General features: G+C 45.6%; 1 protein-coding gene across 1 annotated transcript in view; it reads right to left on the minus strand.

The window, feature by feature from the left end:
- Positions 1 to 19,889, minus strand: part of RBM47 (RNA binding motif protein 47) — a gene marked incomplete at its 3' end in the record, with an annotated part of 76,057 nt that extends 56,168 nt beyond the window's left edge. The window contains exon 1 of the mRNA XM_084266971.1: positions 19,477 to 19,889. Coding sequence (XP_084123097.1) covers positions 19,477 to 19,505 — 29 coding nt within the window. The 5' untranslated portion in view covers positions 19,506 to 19,889. The remainder of the gene's footprint in view (positions 1 to 19,476) is intronic.
- Positions 19,890 to 21,603: the final 1,714 nt, after the last annotated feature.

Genomic DNA, 21,603 nt, shown 5'->3' on the forward strand with positions numbered 1-21,603 from the left:
TAGCTATACTGCCCAACATCATGTTTCCCTTCCATCACAACGTTCTGCCAGATTTTCATTTGGCTTATGTTTTCATTTCAGTTAGCAGTAAGAATCTGCCAGAAAGTGGACTTTGTAATGGTATGAACGTTGCCAGCACTGTGAGCACTCATACTGTTGCCTGCAAACATCTCCACGTGATGCTACTGAGCTAAATAACCCAACTGGCTGGACTCTGTGAGTTTTGCAGTTGCCCTCTGAAGGCAAAAAATTCAGGGTGAGCTCAGCAAATTTATTTGAAAGCTGTCTTCCTAAGGAACAACTTCTAATACTTCATGTTTTTGCTATTTTAACTTCTCTCAGTAAGTAGTCTGTAGTGGAAATTCTGCCCGATCATGCAGCTCTTGCCAGGCAACATACTTTCAACTGATTTTACATCCATTCATAAGAATGATTTGCTTTAAAGCTAGAATGTGATCGAATATGACTTAAACCAAGTGCCCTGCACCTAGCAAGTGAACCATATGGCTACCTGGCTTTCCTCCCGTACCGGGATGGGAGGGCATTTTTAATTGTTTACAGCAAGGACAGCTCATCATAACCACATCCATAAAACCCAGCTTGGACAGTCAATTTCCTCACAGGTTTGTGTGTGTGTGCTAAGGCAAAGAGCACGTTCCAAGGGCACATCACACCCTGCTAACTAGGTAGACCTTCCAGGCTACCCCTGCAGAGGCAGGGCCACCCTGCTCTGAGAGTTAGCACTGCCATCCTAAAGAGGAACAGCTAGAGACAGGAATGAATAGGTGAGAATGTAAGGACAAATGTATGAAATACCTTAAGTTAATTGTAATCAGCTAAAGCTGATGTCTAGACAAGCTCTGAGTATGCTGCAAAGTCAGGACTGAGATCGGTAGATGCTGAAGGTTCACCTCTCTGCAACTTTAAAGAGAAGATGCTCAAGAGAAGATTTCTCGATTATTTACTTATTTATTTCTGCTATGTTTTGAGAAATTCCAAATCAAGTTTAAGATGAGCACATAGGCAAAAAATAACTCCATGCAGCACCCTCAGTGACTCCATCAGCATCACTCCTACTGGCAAAGGTGTTTTGGAAACTCCGCAGCAGCAGACAAAGCAGAAGAGATTACTGCTGGAAAAGTGCATCGAAGCGACACGTCTGTTAGCCACCACTCATTTTGTCTTTCCCTCCAATCACAAAATTGCCCTTGTTTCCCTCAGACCTGCCTAAGGGGCAGTGCTAAATGCTCCACACAGCCCCACAGGATCACTGCTGACAGAGGCTGCCCGAGAAACAGTCTCGACCCCTCCATGGCCACGGCCCTGGTTCTGCAGAGGTAGTCTCAAGTTAATAATTACATGTTTAGCATATTATGCAAGCGTTCACTCCTGCTTTTTTGCCAGCATCCATTCTTCCGTTTCGTGATAGCCACTCCTTTTCTCGTTTGATTTCATGCACGGCAGGAGCACGGGTCCCATGAGCATCAGCACTCCCTCCCCAGCCTGCCTGCCCCGCAGCAGTGACCCTGCGCTTCCTGGGTTAGGCCCCGTATGCTGCTCCAGCAGCCTTTCTTCTGGATTCAAATTACTAAGATCAAAAGTTCAGCAGGTTCAATTCTTGCTCAGACTGCTAACGTATTTATTCCCTCCTGTAACCTGCCAGGTTTTCAGCAGTCCTATCAAACCCGTGAGAAGATCCTTGGCTTCCTCCAGAGCTGGCTTGACTTGGGCAAGTGCAAACTGAGGGGCTGCTTTGGAAGAAGAGCAGTGATAGGGGGGGCTAGCAAAACACTCCAGCAAGTTACCACTAAAGAATGCTGCCCACTTACATGGAAAAACTGGGTGCCAACCGCTCGCCGACCCTGTTATTCAAGTTCTGCAGCCTACAGCAAAGGGCTCCTAGAATTAGCTCTCCCAATCTGATGATGAGACACTTCTGATGTCTGAAGTGGGTTTGCCTTGGGGTTGTTAAATACCTGCTCCATGTGATTGGGCTAATTAAAAGTTTTTAGCCAAACAAATCCCTGTTTGTGAAGGTATAAAAGCTAAGAGGATTAGACGTTAGTTAAAGTAGACATAACTGAGAAACAAAGTTGTTGCTGTTAATTCTTAAAAATGCTGCCCTAGTCCGTGCGGGTGAAAGGGGTGGATAACAAAACTAATCTGTGAAACAAGAGTCTCAGATGACAGTCAAATCAGGTAGATTCCATAGGAAAAAAAAGCATCTCTCTCGAATTCAATATTACCATGTAACAGGGGAAGACTTTACTCTACACACAGAAGGCAAAACCAGCTTTAATTAAAATTGTTTGATCTCCAGAATTATTCCTGTGAAGGAAATGTAGGGATTTGCTGTTATTCTGCAGGTTTGCACCCTAGCCCAGTGGCTATACAGGTACATACAAATAGCACCAAAAGCTGGCTAAGGACAACCTCACTCCAAACCTTTATCAGAAGGATTGCCTGCTTCTAAACTGAAAAAGATGTGTCTCATTCCTGTTGTACTGACCAGCCAGGAAGTCAGTGGCTCTCAATGACTTTGCACCCTGTCCTTCCACTGGGCTCCCAAAGAATTGTCTTCCTTTGCATATCCATGGGAATCAGAAGTCAACTGTTTTCTTGCCCCAATACGGAACCCCACAGCATCCCCAGTAAGGACAGATTAGGGAAAATGGAATTTAGATGCCTGCTCAGAAATTCTTGACTTTATTCCCAGCGAGCCTGTTCGGTTTGGCAGCAGCCAGCAGCCCTCGCCATCAGCATTTGCTGCTCCCTGTCGTTTTGCCTTGTTCCACTGTGTTTTCCCGGGCAGACATCCCACAGAATGTAGGCTTTTATCTTGATGGCTCCATCCTCCCCTACCCAGCCTCATGCTAGAACACTTGCTAATGCTGGTAGCACTAATTATACTTTTATTTGAAGGTAAATACTTTGCTTGGGGACATAATAAGTATACACCTGCTTCTGGAGCCTCTGAAAGAAGGCTGTTGTGCTGATCAGTGCCAATAAGGAAGGGAGAGATGTGAGAACTACCTCTACAGAAGTAAATGAAGTTAAATCATGTCAGCCAGCATTCCTAGGTGGTGAAAACTGATTGCACCCTTTAAGGACCAGGACAGCCCCTGACACTCTTTGGGCCCACATCATTTAAACAGCAGTCACCCCAAACAGAGGGCAAATGCTGCCCTGCCAGGAGCAGGCCAGAGGTCAGGGTGCTCTCTGGATCCTTCCTAACACATGGTTTGGGTGCAGCCATTTGGTTTTGGTGGGTGAGACAGCATCCTTCTCTGGAGGCAATCAGCCTCTGTGCCAGGGAGCAATTCTGGACACGTTCAATTTACTAGCAGAGATGTAGCTAATGGGGAACAGAGATAGAAAACCAACCTCCTTCCTTAACAAGCAAAATAAAGAAATCTTTTGCATCTAGAAATATTGGGGAAGATGATCAAATAATTAGTACTGCAACAAGTTTGTACTGCCTGCAGCTAGAAGAACTGCTCTTTGTGGAAGCAGGAATGTGGTTGAACCTGCAAAAACACGATAAGGGATCTATACCTAATATTTTTGGATGGTCTGCGTATGTCAAAGGTATGTCTCCACAGAGCTGAAAGAGTGCTCAGGATTAAACACCCATGTAGAGCCTTCCTACTCAAACCAGCTGAGGATGGCTTGGCCATCAAGTGCCAGTGCCACATCTTCATTCATTCTGGAAAGGTGAAAGTATCAAAAGTAGAAGTGCATAAACAAACTTTTTTCTTTCTATCTCAAACTGACCCTGGAAACTATAAGAACAAAGATTCTTTTCTCTTGCCTTTCTTGAAAAAAAAATTTTTAAAATTTTTTTTCCCTGTGGTGTTGCTTTAAAATTTCCTACAATTTCCACATAAGTTGCTCCAAATTGAAGAGCAGGAATATTTTCCTTGGAATTTTTATTTTTATGCATAACAGATCATTTTACAAACTTTACCCAAACTCAGGTGTAATTTTACTTTTACAAAATCTTCACACTTCGGTAACTGTGCATTTTGCATGACTGTTTTCCCTAGCTAGACTCCTGATGATTGCACAGGTATGGATTTCTATGTTTCATCACGTGTGTGGGCTGATACTAGCTCTAGGTACAAAATACAAATTTAGTATATATAGATCTTGCTGGTCTGTAGCAGGATTAAATAACACATCTCCTAGCCCTTTTACAGGAGGATGATTCAAGCAATCCGTAGGCTCCTAAGCTTCTGCACCAGATCAGTGCCTGATCACACGTGTGTGATGGCATAAATAGATGAATAATAGCAACTGCATTTGCAGTCCCACCCACATTTCATCTTATTTTTTTTAAATCTTGTAACGCCTACACACTATGCTCGGCTACGACTGGCAAACACAGAGTACAAGAAAATCAATATATTGTTTTCTGTGTTTGTATATCTCAGAAATAATAGCTGGGGGTTTTTTTTTAGCTTTTTTCCCTTTTTTTTTTTTTCTTCTTTTAAGGAAATAAACCTGATAAAACAGCAGACAAGTGGTGAAAGCCATTAGTTGCCACGGGATTTCAAAAGGTAAGTCCTTGCACAAGCACACGTGGGATTGGACTGGAGTGGGAGACAGCTGACCTTCTCTAAAATCCCACTGCCCGGCTTCCCAATTGGGCTGCAGTTGGCTCCAGTGTACACCATGACCTTGCCTCTTTTGAGAGCTGGAAGAGTATCGCCCTTGACTTGAATGGAGGCAGGATCAAGCCCTACCCAGAAAGTTTCGTACGCTACGTGTCGCGTGTGCGTGCCAGCATTATGCAATGGGGTGAAAAATGAAAACCTGTCAGGCACAGAACCAGTGCACCCAAGGACATACTGTTATTTGTTTTGCAGCTTTGCCACTCTAACAGGGATTAACAATGTGCCATTGATTGCTCCCGTGATAAAGTCAACCAAAATGTCTCATTTTTTAACTTTCAGAACATGATCTAAACTTCTGATGGAAGTGGCTTGCTTGGCCTTAAGTTTTTGGCTTTTCTTTTTTTTAAATTACCTGAGAAAGCTTTTACTTTTGCCAGCCTTCTCTCTCCACTTTTCTCCTCTTTTGTCCCCCAGCTAACACAGCAGCAGGTTGCATTCACCTCCCAAGTCCTTTATTATTTATTTTTGCAGCCATGTCGGTAGGGATTGTAAGTCGCCAACCTTTGCTTTCTGGAAATTCTTTAGTGTATTACTGCATAGCAGAGTGGTGTGACAAGGATAAAGAGATTAGAAGTAATTTCATATAACTCCTTCTGTCAAAATCTGCAGAGGGCTTTTACTGGTAACTTGGAATGTTGCTGAAATTCTTCATTAAAATCTTTCAATATACAGGCAGAAAATCTCTAAGCACTAAGACACGGAGTAACTAAAACAGAGGGAGAGAAGGGAAAACTAAATCAAAGTCCGAACAGGGAGGGAAAATAGAAAGGAAGAAGACCTGCTCAAGTACAGCAAGGATAATGCATGTTATTTCCAAAGGGGTTGACATCAATCCAGCTTAGAAAGCCAGAAAACTGCGTGCCAATCTTCACCAGTTTCAATAAATTATGGTGGCAAGGAGAGCCTGTGTCTGCCTTAGACAGCTGAGGCAGCTGTGAGCTGCTGATGGGTGGTCACTAGCACGGGCTGCAGTGGCTCACACAAAATTCAGTCTGTCTCCCCTGTATGTTGTACCAGGACGCTGTACATACAGCCCATATGGGAAAAATCTGGCCAGCAGATGTGGGCCTTCTCCTGGTAGGGTTGTTGGGTATGACCCCTAGTTTTGTTAGTGGGGGGATGCAGGGGGGAGAAGGAATTAAATATCATCTGGCCAAAACAGCTGGGCCAGCCAACATTTGCACTATAGATCTGGCCAAAGCTTTGAAGATGAAAAGAAGGTGGCTTGCATTCTGTATGAACATCCCGGTAAATGAGCAGAAGAATGGACAGATGTGATATGATAACAACAGTCCTGCATTCTATAAAATTGCTATCGTGTTATAAAGCTGCTGTCATGCACTGCAGGTCATCCTCAAAGCTGGTGACCTTGCAGAAGAACAGAGGAAGAGCTGATGAGCATGGGTGCAGGTGCATGAAAGGGAACATACTACCACACTGGGTTAGGAGGAGAGTTTAAACACCGTGTCCCCTATTAGAGAGGTACAAACTTTTCTGCTGCTGCTGCTTTTTTTTTTTTTTTTGTCCTTTTCTCTGTGAATCATCCACCCACTAGTTTTCATAAGCATGTTCACAACTCAGGCTTGCTCAATGAAGGCTGAAGCATGATCTGCTGTGTTTCAGCCCACTTGAGGCAGCAGGTTTCACAGAAACCCAGACTGGTTTGGGTTGGAAGGGACCTCAAAGATCATCTAGTTCCAACCCCCCTGCTATGGGCAGGGACACCCTTCACTCTAATCCAGGTTGCCCAAAGCCCCATCCAACCTGGCCTTGAACACTGCCAGGGTGGGGCAGCCACAGCTTCACTGGGCACCCTGTGCCAGGGACTCACCACCCTCACAGTGAGGACTTTTTTCCTACTATCTAACCCAAATCTATCTTCAATAATTTTCTACTTGTGAGGGAGGTTACTCTGTGTGCTGTGTTTGTTACTCTGGATTTCAAGCTGTCTGACCAGGGGCTGCCTTTCTCTCCACGGTCTGCGGTGCAACGGGCATCTTTCATTCACCTACTTCTGCTTCAGAACAATTCATTAAAAGACCTGAATCTTGGCCAGTTCACTCTGCCTGGGACATGGAACCCATGCAAGCTCCAGTCCTTGCACCTTTCAAGTCACTGGGGCTTTGGGGATGCCTCTGGTGGAGGGGAAGGAGCCCCCTTGCAAGGCTGTGCTGCAGCACTAGTCTGTCTGAAAGCAAAGTGCCAAGCAGAGAGATGGCAAAAGGCAGTGGGCTCCTCTGAGCCCACAGTCCCCTCATCTCAGGCTCCTACTGACATCCCATTCCTCACCTGAAAACAGCTCAGTTTCTGGTAATTATCATTTGCAGTTATTATCCACCAGGAGAAGCAGAGCCAAACACCCTAGCAGCACAGTGTGGATCGCTACATTTTACTCCTGCTTTTACAAACCACTTTGGTTAAAATAGGTCTCCAGAAGGGGTGTAACATGGTGGTCAGAGCTGTGCTTGGACATATTCCCTAAGCAAGGAAATGTCTAACACTAGGAGACCTAACAAGGGCGAAATCCCAGCCCTCAGCACTCTCCTCACTATTCATTTTCTGTTATCTCTTCCTTCTTTATCCTCCTGTATTTTCTCATCATGCTAAGGACACCAGCTTCATTTATCTTTCCCACAGGCTGTTTTTCCAGCTGTAACAGTGTCAGTGAGACTACCCCTGCAAGATACTGGTCATTGTCCCTGCTAAGATGGGCTCATCAGCTCTCCAGCCTGCCATGTGGGCTTTGTGTGGGACCACTGTGTCCAGAACCTCCCTGAAAATGGCCCCTAATCCAGCACAACTCAGAGCTTGGGTGACTCCTGCCCATGAGAGGCTGATGTTTGCTCCTACCTCTTTTATTTTACCCAACAGATAAAACACAGAAACGGGCCATGGCACAGACATGACATCCCAGGATTCCCCCTTCCCAGCCCAAAACCAATTGTTGGTGGTGAGGATGTCTCTTCCTGTGGTTTGTCCTGCAGGCCCCTGCAGTGGCATAGGGCTAATGCCATCCCACCCCAGCTCCCTGCCCCTGGGCATACACCCTGACATAGCCTTGCCGGTACAGAAGGGATGGAAACATTGTGGTGCTTTCCCTGGGTTGCTTTGCCTGGGTACCCTCCATCCTGACAAGCAGTACCACTGCCCCCAACCCTGTATTTCACTAGGTGAAGGTGCCAGCCTGGGTCTGGAAGGATGCTGCATACTTGTGCATGGGGGAGCAACTGCTGTAATGTGCTGCTCTCCCTGAGAAGGGTTAGAGGTCTCCTGGAGCACCCAATATTTGGAAGCTGGGTGCTGCAGAGCAGATCTCATGCCGTCCCAGACCCTCACAGGAGACAGTGTTCTCCTTCATTCATTGTGTGGTGCAGAGGTTGGCCCTGGTCTAGCAGAGGAGCTGGGTTTGGGCACTGACGGTGGCTGTTGTCCCCACCACTATGCCAGAGATGTCAGAGGGAACATGGTGCCTGATGCACTGTGAGAAAAGGGAACTTGTAGCTAGGGCAGATAAATAGTTTCTTGATTACTGCTTTCTGTCCTCAGTCTGCACATGGATCCCATGTATCACTGGCCGAGTCATTTGAACCAAGATTTGTACAGATGGTCACAGACTGCATGTTCCTTATTTTGGGGTGGGAACATTTTCTAGTCTGCAATTTGCTTGCAGAAGCAAAGAGCACTTAAAGCTGCAAGTGAGTTCACTGGGAAATGCACTTTGAAAATGTGGATCTTGAGCAAAACTACATTTTCTGGAAAACAGAGTCATAAGGCAAGCAGTATGACTGACTCATACTGCTAGCTGAACTGAAGGGGGGGAAAAAGAGGCAATTTATTAATTTATTTTGCCCCAAGGAGAAAACATTTCATTTCTGAATTCTCTACCCTATTTTTATTGTTGTTAAATTTGCTCACTGAAATGAAATGTTATTTGAAAGCCAAAACTTGGTTGCATTATTTCAAAAATAATAAGACTTCAATGTATTTACATATGTTTATTTCTGATCACCCAAAATAGCCTCTCAGCTTGATATAAATCTATAGCTAGAGTTTGTTACTCCTAAAGCATACAATGAAGCTGACCTTTAACTAAAAATGTTCATCTATGCCTGGCCCTGGCATCCTAAACTGTACAGTCAAAACTATGGCAAACTTCTGAATTTATATTCTGTATCCCTATATTTTCAGAAAATAAATATCAAAAGGTTGTTGTGCAGGCTATCTCATTACTGTTTGTAAGTATTTAAATGCTGTAGAGATGATTGCCATTAAAAAGCCAAAGAGTAATAAATCTCTTTGCAGAACTACTAAGCAATGCAAGAGCACGAACCATTTACTTCATGAACAGCAGAAGAAAAGAAAAAGAAATATAAATATTTAAAGTAAATTGCTTACTGACTACTCTCCTTTTCATACATGTTATATGGCAATAATCCTACAAAAAGCTCAACAGTACTGAATGTGTCAAAAAATGGGATCATACTATATATATATAGGATTGTGCAGGCTGTAAATTTGGCACTATCTGAATTACACACTTTGCATTTTTTCTGAGCAGGATATATCTGTGCACTGTTTCCTAAGCTTGTATGGGTTTTTCTTGGATATAAACTGAAACCCAACCCCAAATTCCATCATGTGGCATCCTACTGATGCCTGTGTCACCCGGAGGGGTAGCACATGAGATTTACCACATGGAGTTCTGCTCCATGAAGTCACTGAGTAAATCACAGAGGTGAGGCAGCAGCCCAGCCTGACATTTGCTGGCAGCAGCAACGAAAGAGGGAACAGGCAGGAGCAGGGTGCTCCTTCCAGCTTTCAAAGGGAAAGGTAGTGCTGGAAAAAGCTGCCGATTCTGGATTTATATCCCCAAGCACTCCAGCTTGGGCTCTGTCCAGGCTCCTTGGATGACCTGCTTCATTGCCCTCCCTTGCCCTTGCTGGTTATGGGTGCCCTGGGCTCACACCATTACCTCCCTCTGGTCGTTACCTCTCATCCAGAGTTCCCCTACCTGGCTGGCTCCATCTGCAGCCCCCCATGTCAGATCCTGCTCCCAACAATGCTGTCTCCCTGCCCAGCCATCGGTTCTCAGTCCCTTCCATTTGAGTTATTCCCTCATATCTGGATGTCCCCCATCCCTGGGGTTTCACAGCAAGCGCCATTCACCTACTCTGGCAGCTGAATTGGTTCTCACCTCACAAGGGCACAACTGGAGCATGAAACACAACCGGTTGGGCAGTTCCCCAGCCTCCCTGGACAGCTTGTGCCATTGGTGATTACAAAGACTGATGAAGTACCAGCAGCACGTACCAGGGCTGCTCAGGACAGTCTAGGAAGGGGACCTGAGGCAGGGTCCCCAGGGACTACCAAAGGTCTGGGTTAGGTGTCCAGCTGATGGGCATTTTCCCTGCTCCCTCCCCAAGGCTCTCACTGCACAGCTGCCAACCCTATCAAAATCGAGTTGTAAGCCAAAGACACAGGGAAACCCCTGAGATTTGTCATAACTCCCCAAAGACAGGCCACAGCAGATCCTGCTGCAAGACCTCACAACCCCATGGGATGTTCAGCTACACCGTCAGAGACCAGTAACCACAAAACAGATACCTACAGCAACCAGAAACAACCTACTTGACCGCATTGTCGTGAACTCATCCGTGCCATTTTCTGTGGCAAGGCAGGGACATGAACCCAGATTTCCTAAGCTTTGCACCAGTACCTTTCCTGCAAAACCTGTCATTCGTATACTTTTTGCTTCTTGCCTGGCTTGTTCTGCACCCTATTGCACATAGACATACAATAGTATGTGTGAACTCAGAAGAAACCTTTATTTAATAGTGACTGACATTTGGAAGAGCTTTAAGAATGCAGTGATTTTGGCATGGGTTACTTTCCAGGTAAGGATTAACAAAGCGATGAGTTAACGACCAGCTGATGTTCCTTGTTTTAAACAGGCTGCATTTCAAAATGGAGGCAGCTCTCAGATTTTTTTGCAGCAAGATTGCGCTTTGATTTGGAAATAGGGAAGCACAGCAAGGATTGCAACACAGAAGAGATAAGATTAGACTAAGAGGAAATGCAATAGAAATGGTTTGGATCTATAGCAGGAGCAATAACGTGTCTCACATTGTTCATGTTTACAGCGCTTGTTTTAGGAGACTCTGAGCCAGTGCACCCATGGTCAGAGGCGAGGCAGAAGCCAAGCCCTTCCTGCACTGTGCCATCATGACTGGAACCCAGATTTGAACAGCGAAGAAAAGAAATTAAAATGAAAGCTTGATTCTTTCATATCGTATGTCATTCAGAGCTCCTGACATTGTCAGGGAGGGCATTCATCCCTTTCGCTTTTCCATGGTATCAGCACCTCTGCACCCAGATATGTAGTGCTCTGAACAGGCTTGTAAATGCCCTGGTGCTCCACAGACCCCTTGCAAACGTGCATCCTGCTCCAGGATCCCTGGCCACAGACCCAAACACAGGCAGAGCAAGCAGGGACCGTGGGGGCCCCAGAAACTGGCACCCGTGCTAGAAGGCAAAGGCAGACATCGCAGGATGGGGAAGCAGTGAGTCAGCAGTAGGCAGTGCATGCTGACTGCCATAGTGCACCCTATGGTTGGAGTACGGCCACTGAGGAGTTACAACCCTGTGGTTTTGGCCAAGTTTTGCTTTGAACCCCGAACTCAGAAAGAAACTTGCACAACAATGACTAGCAAGCTTATCTAATCCTCCCTGCACCGGCCTTAGCTCAGGAAAGGGTTTGTTCAATCCGTTTGTGGGTATTCCCAGGGCACAACTGTACGCATGGGGACAGATAGCCTCCTATCTGCCCTGTGGTAGCATGATTACAGCTCCCAAGCTGCAGCAGGATCCTTCCTGATTACTTTGGAATACAAGAAAAGAAAAGAAAGTTGCCTGTGTGGTAAAAACACAAAGGTGTGTCCAAAGATACTGTACACTCCTACATACAGCTCCCCTGGGCAGACTGTGCCTTGGATACCTGCAACATTCGTGGAGAGCCATGGCCTTTAAGTAGTTTCACTATTACCAGTATGAAGCTGTATTGCAAATCTAACCTTCTAGGCTTATGGATACATGGCATTTTTCATAAACCTAAGTTTATTATACTCCCCATAGGTAAGTAGATTCCCCTGTCAGCTATTTTGCTTTAGTTTTCTTTGGAAATCCTGTATTCTTTACAAAACTTGTTTATTTAGAAAGAAAAAATGTTGTGTCTACTGGAAAATATAAAAGTGAGAGATGCTTCCTGCTAGAATGCTCTTTAACAGCCCATCTCCCGTGGCACTCCTTGAGAGTGCATTTCTTGTGTTTCAGAAGAGGAGAGGAAAAAGCCATGTATTTCCTATCTGATGATGGGGAAGCTACAGCACAGTGAAGGGAAACGATCCCATCAAGATCATCCCCCTAAACCAGAGACAAAGATGGTGTAACTAAACCTGACAGCTGACTGACAGTGCTCTGGGAATTAAAAATCCACCACTGACACTGATTTGTGTTGATACCTGCTGTGCATATACAGAGAGGCCTACATCTGTTTAGAAGCAGCAAGGTATTCTCCAAACAGCTGCAAAGTTAAGCTTACCAAAGCCTTGTTCTCAGCACTTAAAGAGGTACAGAGCTGTAAACTGACTTCGCTGAACTCAGTGATCACTCATACCAACGTAGAAGAAAGGCTAAGGAGTGAAATAACGTATAAATATATAAAATAAAAACCATAAACATATATTTTTATAAATATACAAATATAAGTAACACACTTTTCCTTTATTTCTCTTTTTTCTTTTAAGTTTAAAGCTTGGTGATCTACAGCTGGAAATGCCAGGATCCGGCTCAGGTTTCAGCCTCTTCTGTAAAACCACAAGCTGTGGCTGGTGGAACAGGCTCAGCCCTCCACTGTTTTGGGAGAATGGACACCACAACTGTGCCAACAGCCTGCTCACACTGACCCCCCCACAGCCCAGGGGCTAACAAGATCGCAGGTAACACACCTCTCAAATCCCTGCTGTGTTTTAATGCTGCCTCTCTTCCCACTAGCATAGCACCACATACTCATCTTTGGGAGATGACAGGAATCAAAAAATCAGGTAATGCTGTGTAGCTAGAGGGGAAGAAAAGCTCTGAAAGTGCCCTGTGAGCAAAACAGCCATTTGCATGGGGCTTTTCTCCTTCTGGTGAGAAGGCCAAGAGCCAAGGCCACCAGTGCCTCCAGTTCACCAATACTTAACTGCACTTCCAGCAGCTCATTCCACATCCCTCAGACTTGGGGGGTTTATACAGCCCTATATATCAACCAGATAGTGAGCTGATAAACTTTCCTGAGGCAGGTGGCCAGGGGAACAGCCAGGAATTTGCATGGGAATGTCAACAGGAATTTTCTTACTTTGAGTCATAAGGCCAATGGGCAGTAGAAAGGAAAACTGTTTGCCAGCCTGTCTTGCTGTGGGCTGGCACATTACAAGGCAGTGAGGAGCAGAGCAGCCCCAGATGTGTTCAGGAGCTGCTGCCCATCTCAGTTTGTGCTCACTCCCACTGATCACACACCACAGGAGGCAGAGCACCCTCCTAGCATACCAGACACCCCTCGTCACCCCTCCCTGCTTGGGAGGATTTATTCTGCACAGGTATAGCCTGACCTGTGACTCACACAGGTAAGACAAGACTTTGGACTTCAGTATGCAGATGAAGCACGTAGAAGTCTTTTTTTGTTCATTAAAACAGTACAATTAACTTCCATGAAAATCACTTCATTGTTTGGGGTGGTTTTTTTACCCTTTCCTTGCAGTCCTGTTTGGACTGTGCCCAGGCTGAAGCTTGCTCCTGGGCCCTGGGGTTGTGCAGTACAGCCGGGTACCCCTGCAGCCATCCTGGCCCTGGTGCTCAGGGTTAGCAGACAACCTTGTCAGCATCATCAACTCCACCCTGTTTACTTCATAAACACCCAGTAAGATACCACACATGCCAGCAACAATAGGCACTTTCAGATCAACTTGATCCAATCTGAAGTGCCTCCAGCTTCCTATCCATTGAATGTGAGCGTTAAGCAAGTCAGATAAGGTGGATCTTTTCCTACCCATTTCATGAGGCCAAGAAGCCAAGGACTGAGTCAAACTTCAAGAGTCACAGGCAGTACTGCAATCCCAAAAGTTTGAATGCATCCACCCATGAAATCTATCCCTGCTTGCCGTTTTCCCTGCAACTATGCTCCTGTGAGCCTCAGGCACCCTATTAGTACTCTTTAATGGGAATACTAATGGCAGTGAAATGTTCTTGGTGAGGAATAGCCCTCACATTAGGATGTGGGTGCCAGTGTATGAACTCTGGTGAAATTGCAGCATCTACAGCCAACAGAAATTTTACTGCCAAAAGCATGCACATGACGTGGACATGGCCTAAAGTCATGTTAATAACGTGAGTATTTTATGAAGGTGAGCTGAACATGCTCTTTTGCTGTAAAAACATGTCTCTGCGTGCACATTTGTGTTTGACTCTATCTTCCCTCCTTGCCTTTGGTGCCTTTTTTCCCAGCACTGGCTGTTCCTCCCTCCTCAGCCCCTGAGAGCAGCTGCAGTAGCACCCTGTGTGCTGCCTGCCCAGTCCTACTCGAAGTCCCACTCCAGCATGCACTACACCTTTAATGACCTCAGTTAGCTAAAGTCTTCACATGTCCCTCCCTCCAGGTCCTGAAACCTTGTTGATTTTTTCCCCTTTTCCTTCTTCTCTTTACAAGGATCCCTCAGTTCTCATTCACTCTGCCCTGCCTGGCAGACACCTTCCCTTCACCCAAGTCCACCACCTTCCTCCTCTGGTTTTGATTCTCCATTTTCCTCTTCTCATTGTTGCTGATTTACACTAATGACTCATATCATCCCCTTAACGTGCTGTGTCCATCTCACCTATTCCTTTCCTCTGCTGCCTTGGTCCTTTTCTTTTACTCATAAAAAAGACTGCTTATTTGGCATGCGCTGCTCAGACTCCAAGCTCTCCACTGATGATTTTCCCCTGCACTAACCTTCAAGTGGTCCCATTTAGCACCATCCATTAGCCTCCCCCATTATGTTCCACCATTCAGCCTTCCTGTGATTTCCACTCCATCAACCCTGATGGCTTCTCCTTTGCTTTTAACCCTTGACTTTCTACCAAGTTCAATTGCAATTTCTCCCTATACTTCAATTTCCTTCATTTTGCTTTCCCATCAATATCCAGCCCAGCTGACACCCCTCACCCACTTTTTCTGGTGTCTTCTGAAAAACTGTCTGCTGAAAGCCTAGCCATAGCTTCCAGCTCAATGTGGATAAAGCAGAGTCCCTAATACCCCCACTCTCAAGGGATACCCATAATCTCTTTTCTCTGCTTTCCTCAGTAACAATTACTGCTCTGACTGCAGGCAGGGCACAGTTTTATTTGGGCAGCCTTGCTTTCAAGGTACAGCTACAATCTGTTGATGCTTTCCACTTACATGTCCAAGACGCTGCCTATTCTATCTGCTCTCATAGCTAAAACACTTCTCCAGGGCCCCCCCCTTCCATTATCCCCATCACGGCAACATCCTTTTCTCTGCTTTCATAGACACATTCTTGATCTGCTGCTTCATCTTCCAGATGCAAATACAAGGGTCATTTTCATAGCCTGATGCTTTGTGTGTGCCACTCAGTTTCGTGCTTCTCCTGACCAGCTTTCCATTCCCTAACAAATAAAATACAAGACATCCTTACATACAGCACCTGTGCAGTCAAAGCTGAGTGACAGATGAGTGCCTTTTGCAGCTTTTGAACCCAATTTATACTTCTCATCAAGTACCTTTGCTGTTTTCCTTTGTAATTCCTCCCTGTGAGTACCTCCCTGGTCACAACTGCAGAGAAACTTCGCTCTTATCTCCTAAATTACCTCTAAAACCCTCCCCCGTGCTGCTGAAATAGTCCAACAGCTGACCCCTCTCACCATTTCCTTCTGCTCCACCGCACGTCTAACCTGCCTCTTGCCTCTCACCAATTATTTAATGTGTAAAACCCACATGGCAGCGACAGTCCTTCCGCTCCACCTGTGGAGCAGGTACACACAGAGCAGCAACACCCCAGTCAGGAATCCCAGGTCTATGACAGTGCAATAATTGACATCTTTAATGTTACTGAGAACTCAACTTGCTGGGGCTGAACCTACACCCTGACTTGTGGTAGAGCTCACGAAGTTTGACTGATAAAAGAGAGAAATGCAGGGGCAGTATCTCAGTTTATTTCAAAGGTAGAACTCAAGGACATCCACTGGGTACTCAAAAGGCAAAAGCAGCAATGCAAATCCTGAGCTACGTCACTCAGGGTGGTGCTTCTCCAGGGTAAATCTCCCAATGGCCCCAGCATCGGCGAATAGGAGAGAGAGGATTTTGGTTGTCACTGGTTGGTTAAGCCACGTCCACTTTGGAAACAGCTGAAAGCTACTTTTGCATCATGATTCTTGGTAGAGGGTTCCTGTGCATTTGTTGTTTCTTCCCATCTCATGCCAAATAAGCCCATCTGTGCTGATTTACTCTCAGCTTTATGGCTGAGCTAGGTAAAAGATAACACCCAGACTCTACAACTCTACATATATTTTTTAAAACATACACTTAAACCCAAATAGATAGCCACTCTCCATTTCAAATGAAAGCTTGCTTGTGGTCATGGCAAATGAAATACTGGAAGGGACAAAAATGCCCTCAAATACCAGGTAGCCAGCTTTGCAGTTACTCAGAAGTTGCTTTGCTCTCTTGAGTTTACCATGTCACCAAAAACCTAACAGCCATAGCTATACAAAACCTGCATTGTCTCAGCAAGGCTACTGAGATGTTCCTGATCTTGGCAAGAGCTAGGTGTACCCAGAAGCATTTTATTGAAAGAAAAAATTATAACAACAGAAAGGAATATTATTTTAGGCCTCTTACTGGAAAGGTTAACAGTCAGAGCCCTTCCTTCTGCTAAAGCAGCATGCACAAATATCCTGTTCACTGAAGCCATTTTACAACCTTCAAAACTGCACCTCAAAATCCCCACGTGAATCGAATTTCAAAATGACTCAACCGCAATATAAGGAAGGATTTGTGAGTTTGGGACATCAGTAATTTGGAGATCTTGAGTTCCCGACAAAGGAGGCAACTACATACACCCATACTCTGGCATGGCAGTAGTCCCTTCACAGTTAGTCAGGCAAATCTGCTTCCTTGCTACAAAGCAAACCTGATCAGTATGTTCCTCTAAGCCACCGATTTCTTATTTTCAACAGGAACAGGATCTGGCAGCATTTCCTCACAAAGAACACGTATTTTCCCCTACCAAGTTTCTCAATAGATCAGAGCAATGTTGATTTGGAAAACCATGTGCAGATGATCAGGGCCAGCGGTTTGAATAAAATAAATCAAGATTATGTTACTGCTTCACCTATCAGTGTGTGTAACATCTGACAGAGTTTGTCACTAACAGTGCTCTGGTCTCCTAAGGTAAACCAGCAGGTGCTTGTATGCCTGCTCCAGAGGAGACCCCAGATCTACCTCTCAAGCTGCTTTTGTAAAAAAAAAAATAGGATATTTAGTAAATTTTGAATATGTCATTGGCAACCCAATGATCTGGACTTCAGTATACAGCTAAAGCCATAAATCGCACTGGTTGTCAGAGCCAGAGATAAATCTATGGTGGTAAAAATATGAATCACCATCCATGCTGCTGGGATTAAGTATTTTTAACCAGCTTCCCAAAAAAAATCATCATTTCCAGTTTTTTACCCACGTGGTCTTCATTTTCACAGGAAGAAACAGCTGACAGTGGAAAAAAAAAAATCCCAACAAGCAAAAGCAAACCCCTCTGCCTTCTGACAGATGCTCACACAGCTTCTGCACAAGAGGGTGTATCATTTCACAGAGAGGAGCCCCAAAAGGAGACTCCTGGGCCAGCCAGGCGTGGGCTGCCAAGGGTCGAGGTTTCAGACCACACAGCCATTGAAACAGCATTCCCTGAAGGCTCTGCCATCTCCCACACTTATATTAAATACTTTTATTCCTTTTATTTTAAATCTGGTGTGCTGAAGGCAGCACATTCCTTTACTTCCTAAAACTTGCAAGATTTTGCACCCCGGGCTGCCGAGGGACACGCAGAAACCATCAGCAATTGTATTTACGTGACAGCCAACCCCAAGCAGTTCCCTAACACCCAGGGCCCTGACTCTGCGGATCAGACGACCTGAAAGCAGGGGAGGGAACCAGGGTCTCCCGGGCAGGGATAACACCTGCCCTCAGCTCCTGGCGGGATGCACGGCTATATATATATATAAAAGCCAGGAGAGAAACCTCTGCAGGGACGGGAACAGGCAAGGGGAGCGCCCAGAAGTTGTTTGTCTCTGCCTTTATCTCCCAGACATCAGTTTGTCAGCCTTTAGCAACTGTGTTGCGAGCCTGCCGGACACCAAACAGCGGCGCATTCCCGGCGTTATCTGCGTTCCCTCTGCCAGAGCGCACATCGCCTTCCAGCCGTACACCAGGCTGCGCTTAGCACGGCGGGCGAGCTCCCACCGCCGCGGCCTGGCACCTGCGGCGCGGCGGGCCGGGCGCGCAGCCCGCCGGCAGCCCCGCCGGCAGCCCCGCTGGCAGCCGGCCTGCGCCCGGCCGCTCGCTGCCTCCGCGCTTGCGAAAGACGCCCGAGTTCCCCCGCTCGCATCATGTGAACTCGACTCGGCGGGTGCAGGGTAATTGCGGGCTTGCCCAAATTACCGTTCGCGAAGTCTCGGAGGCGCACGGAAGCTCCGATACTCAATTTGCGTTCGCCCCGGGCGGTTCATTTCAGCCTGGTCTTACGCTGCTGCCCTCTCTGCCAGGTCAGCCCAGTCGAGCTGATACAATTTAGGAGGGATTTTGCAACCTGTTAGGTCCCTGCCCACCTTCAACTAGTATAATACTTTGGCTTTAGCTCAAAATTCTATTTTAAATTCCTAAGAAGTAGTGAGCTGTGCAGCTTTCCCTCTTAAAAACAACAAACCCACCCCCCCCCCCAAAAAAAAAATCCCCGACCAAAAAACCCCCAAACCCCAAAAAAATAAACCAACCCCAACAAAAACCCCAACCCCAAAACAACAAAAACCCAAAAAAGAAAACAGCTATTTCTTTTATCACGAATAAGGACTCCCTGGTATTTCTCATCTAATCACGCATAGCTCAGAGTGCAGGAGATGCCTGACCTCCTGATCCATACGTGTATTTCAGACAGTCATCAGAAACTTTTCCCAGATAAGATCCCATTCTTATGCTAATGTCTGTAACCGGCTGGCAGACAGCAGCCTATCTCAGAGACCTCTTGCCACCTCCCTGTCACTTGTGCCACCGCTCCGCTGCCCGCGCAAACCACGGTATTTTTTACATGTTGAAAAAGAAGAAAACAGCCATACGAACAAAACATTCCTTCCAAAATTTCCTCCAAGGACACTAGGTACGTCACGATGTAGCTTTTCTTTGGCACGGAGAAACAGAGACCTTTAAGTGTAAACCACAAATCTGCAGATCAGTTCTCGCTCTCTCCTTATTTAATACCCGCTTTAGCCTGTCATCTTTCCACAGCATCACCAGAAATCTGTCACTTGGAAAGAGTCACCAAAACTTCACCAAGAATCTCTGCAGTCCTCTCCGTTTGCCTTCCCCCTCCTAAAAATACTCTTCAATGTATTTTCCAAGCAAACTTCTGTCGTCGCACGTTGTCGACCCAATCACAGAAGAGTAAACCCTCAGGTAAGGACAGAGGAAGAGCAGAGCAAACCGAAAAGCGACGGTACCTACCTGGAGCCTGCCTCAGCACCCAGCACCATTCGCAGCAACAGCGATGTTTCAGGGCAGCAACCTAATGCATTTTCCTCACTACTACCCTGCTAAATGAGAGTTGAGCAACTCCTCACACTGGTGCTTGGAGCAACAGCTCTCCCAGCCTTAACACCCTCTCTTGGCTCTTTTTTTTTTTTTTCCTTTTTTTTTTCTTTTAAGCAGAGTTCTTGCGCACTAAAACTTGTAATTAGTACCCGCTAAGCTAAAGCCCCTGCTCACCCCTGCCCTAAGCCGCACGTTCACATTCCAGGGGCGCTGAGCTCCTCGCCGGCACCGCGCAGCTCTTCCAGCCCCGACTCTCTGCCCACAGACTCGGTACGGCTGCGGGAGCTCAGGAACACCGACTGAAACTCGGACAGGGGAAAAATTGGTCTCTCATCCTCAGCCTGGGTGTCGGGTTTTTTTTTTTTTAATCCTTCCCCCCCCACTCATCCCCTCCTCCCCTTCGCACTCACAGTAGCAAGGTTGTCTCTTGACTACTCCCTGCCTTAAACTCACCAAACCAGATTTTTACTCCCAACACCTTCCCGTAAATCTGAACTGAAATTTTACCCTGCTCGCTGAGCCTTGGCTGGCTGGCCCAGGGCCAGTGCAGCATTCCTGTTGTTTTAAGAGGGCAGATTAAAAAAAAAAAAAAGAATGAAAGGATGAAAAGAGCGAGAAAGCTGGAGGGATGCAAAGGCTGGGAGGAAACTAACTTTTAGAGGTGCTTTACTAAAAATACTGTGGGAGGAAGCGAGCCCCTGTTATCTCTAAAGGGCTAAACCAGTGATTTATTGTTTTTGGCAGCGCCAGTCACGAGGACGTACCCTCCTCAGCCATCTGCATCCTTCAGGTGGATGGAGATTTGAAAAGAAAATAAACTTCTGGTACTCACCTGAAGGATAGCATCGCCGGCGTTAGCATAGCAGGGAGAGGAACCTACACCTTTGCCTGATCCGGTTAACCCAACGCAGCGGTAACGCTGCTTAAAGAAATGCCACATTTTACCCCTTTCTGACCTAAAATTACCCACGGTTTCTAGAAAAGGAACAAAAGAGAAACCAGTTTATTAAAAAAAAAAAAAAAAGCCAAGCCTTCTTTTAACCTCCGGGTGATCCCTCTGACCGTTGTCTCGATGCTTAAAGAAACAATGAAGCAAGCCTGTAAACTTTCTCACCCCCTTTTACATTACCTGTCTGTGCCTGGCTACGGGCTTTGATGTATTGAAACAAAGCACAAGACCTGTTTATAGTAAATGAAACCGACCAACAGAAAGAACTAATTCAGACTGGTGACTAAACAAACTGGAACAGGAAGCACACAACATTTTTTTTAAGTAGTAATTCCTGCTTGCGTTGTCATGCACTGGAGAAAAGAAAAAAAAGCAGCTTCTCCCTTCAGTCACTTTTGTTCAAATGCCTTTTTTTTGTTTTGTTTGTTTGTTTTTTTAAACTTAGTACAGGCCACGTTTCATCACTTACATGCAAATATTTAACAGAACAACATTTACCACCAGTAGCCATCTAAAGATCTTACAGTTGCCCCGTGCAGAACGTTCCCTTGCCCCCCTCTCCCCTCCCCAATTAATACTGATGACTAGATGGAGGATCTTCATCTAGGAGAGCTGGACAAAGCAAGCCCTCAACAAACAGTAGATTATCAATCCTACAAATTAAATCTCTAAAGAATGAATATTATTGGTGGTTAAAGCTAGTGACAGAAATTAATTGTTCCTAATTTAAAAAAAAATTAAAAAAATATTCTTCATTAATTCTTAGGAATTCTTAATTAGGAATTTTTAATCCTTAAATTTTAAAAGAAATATTCAGAGTTGACTACACACTTATGTGGCTTTGTTGCTGTTCTATTGCCTATGTTTTTTTGAAAGCAGTTTGTACTTCTAAACACGTGCATCTGGAACTGCATTCATCCTCCAGTAGAGAAAAATCCCGCAGGTTTTACCTAAGCAAATCCACCTTGACTCCCTAAGAGAGTTTTGCTTGAGGCAGGAACTGATGAATCAAACTGCTGTTGGGATAACACGTTTAAGCCACACAGCCAAATGTTGCAAAGTTCAAGTTAGCAGTGTGTTCTCTGCAAACT

The sequence above is a fragment of the Gallinula chloropus genome, assembly GCF_964237585.1.
Source record: "Gallinula chloropus genome assembly, chromosome: 7".
Lineage (NCBI taxonomy): Eukaryota > Metazoa > Chordata > Aves > Gruiformes > Rallidae > Gallinula > Gallinula chloropus.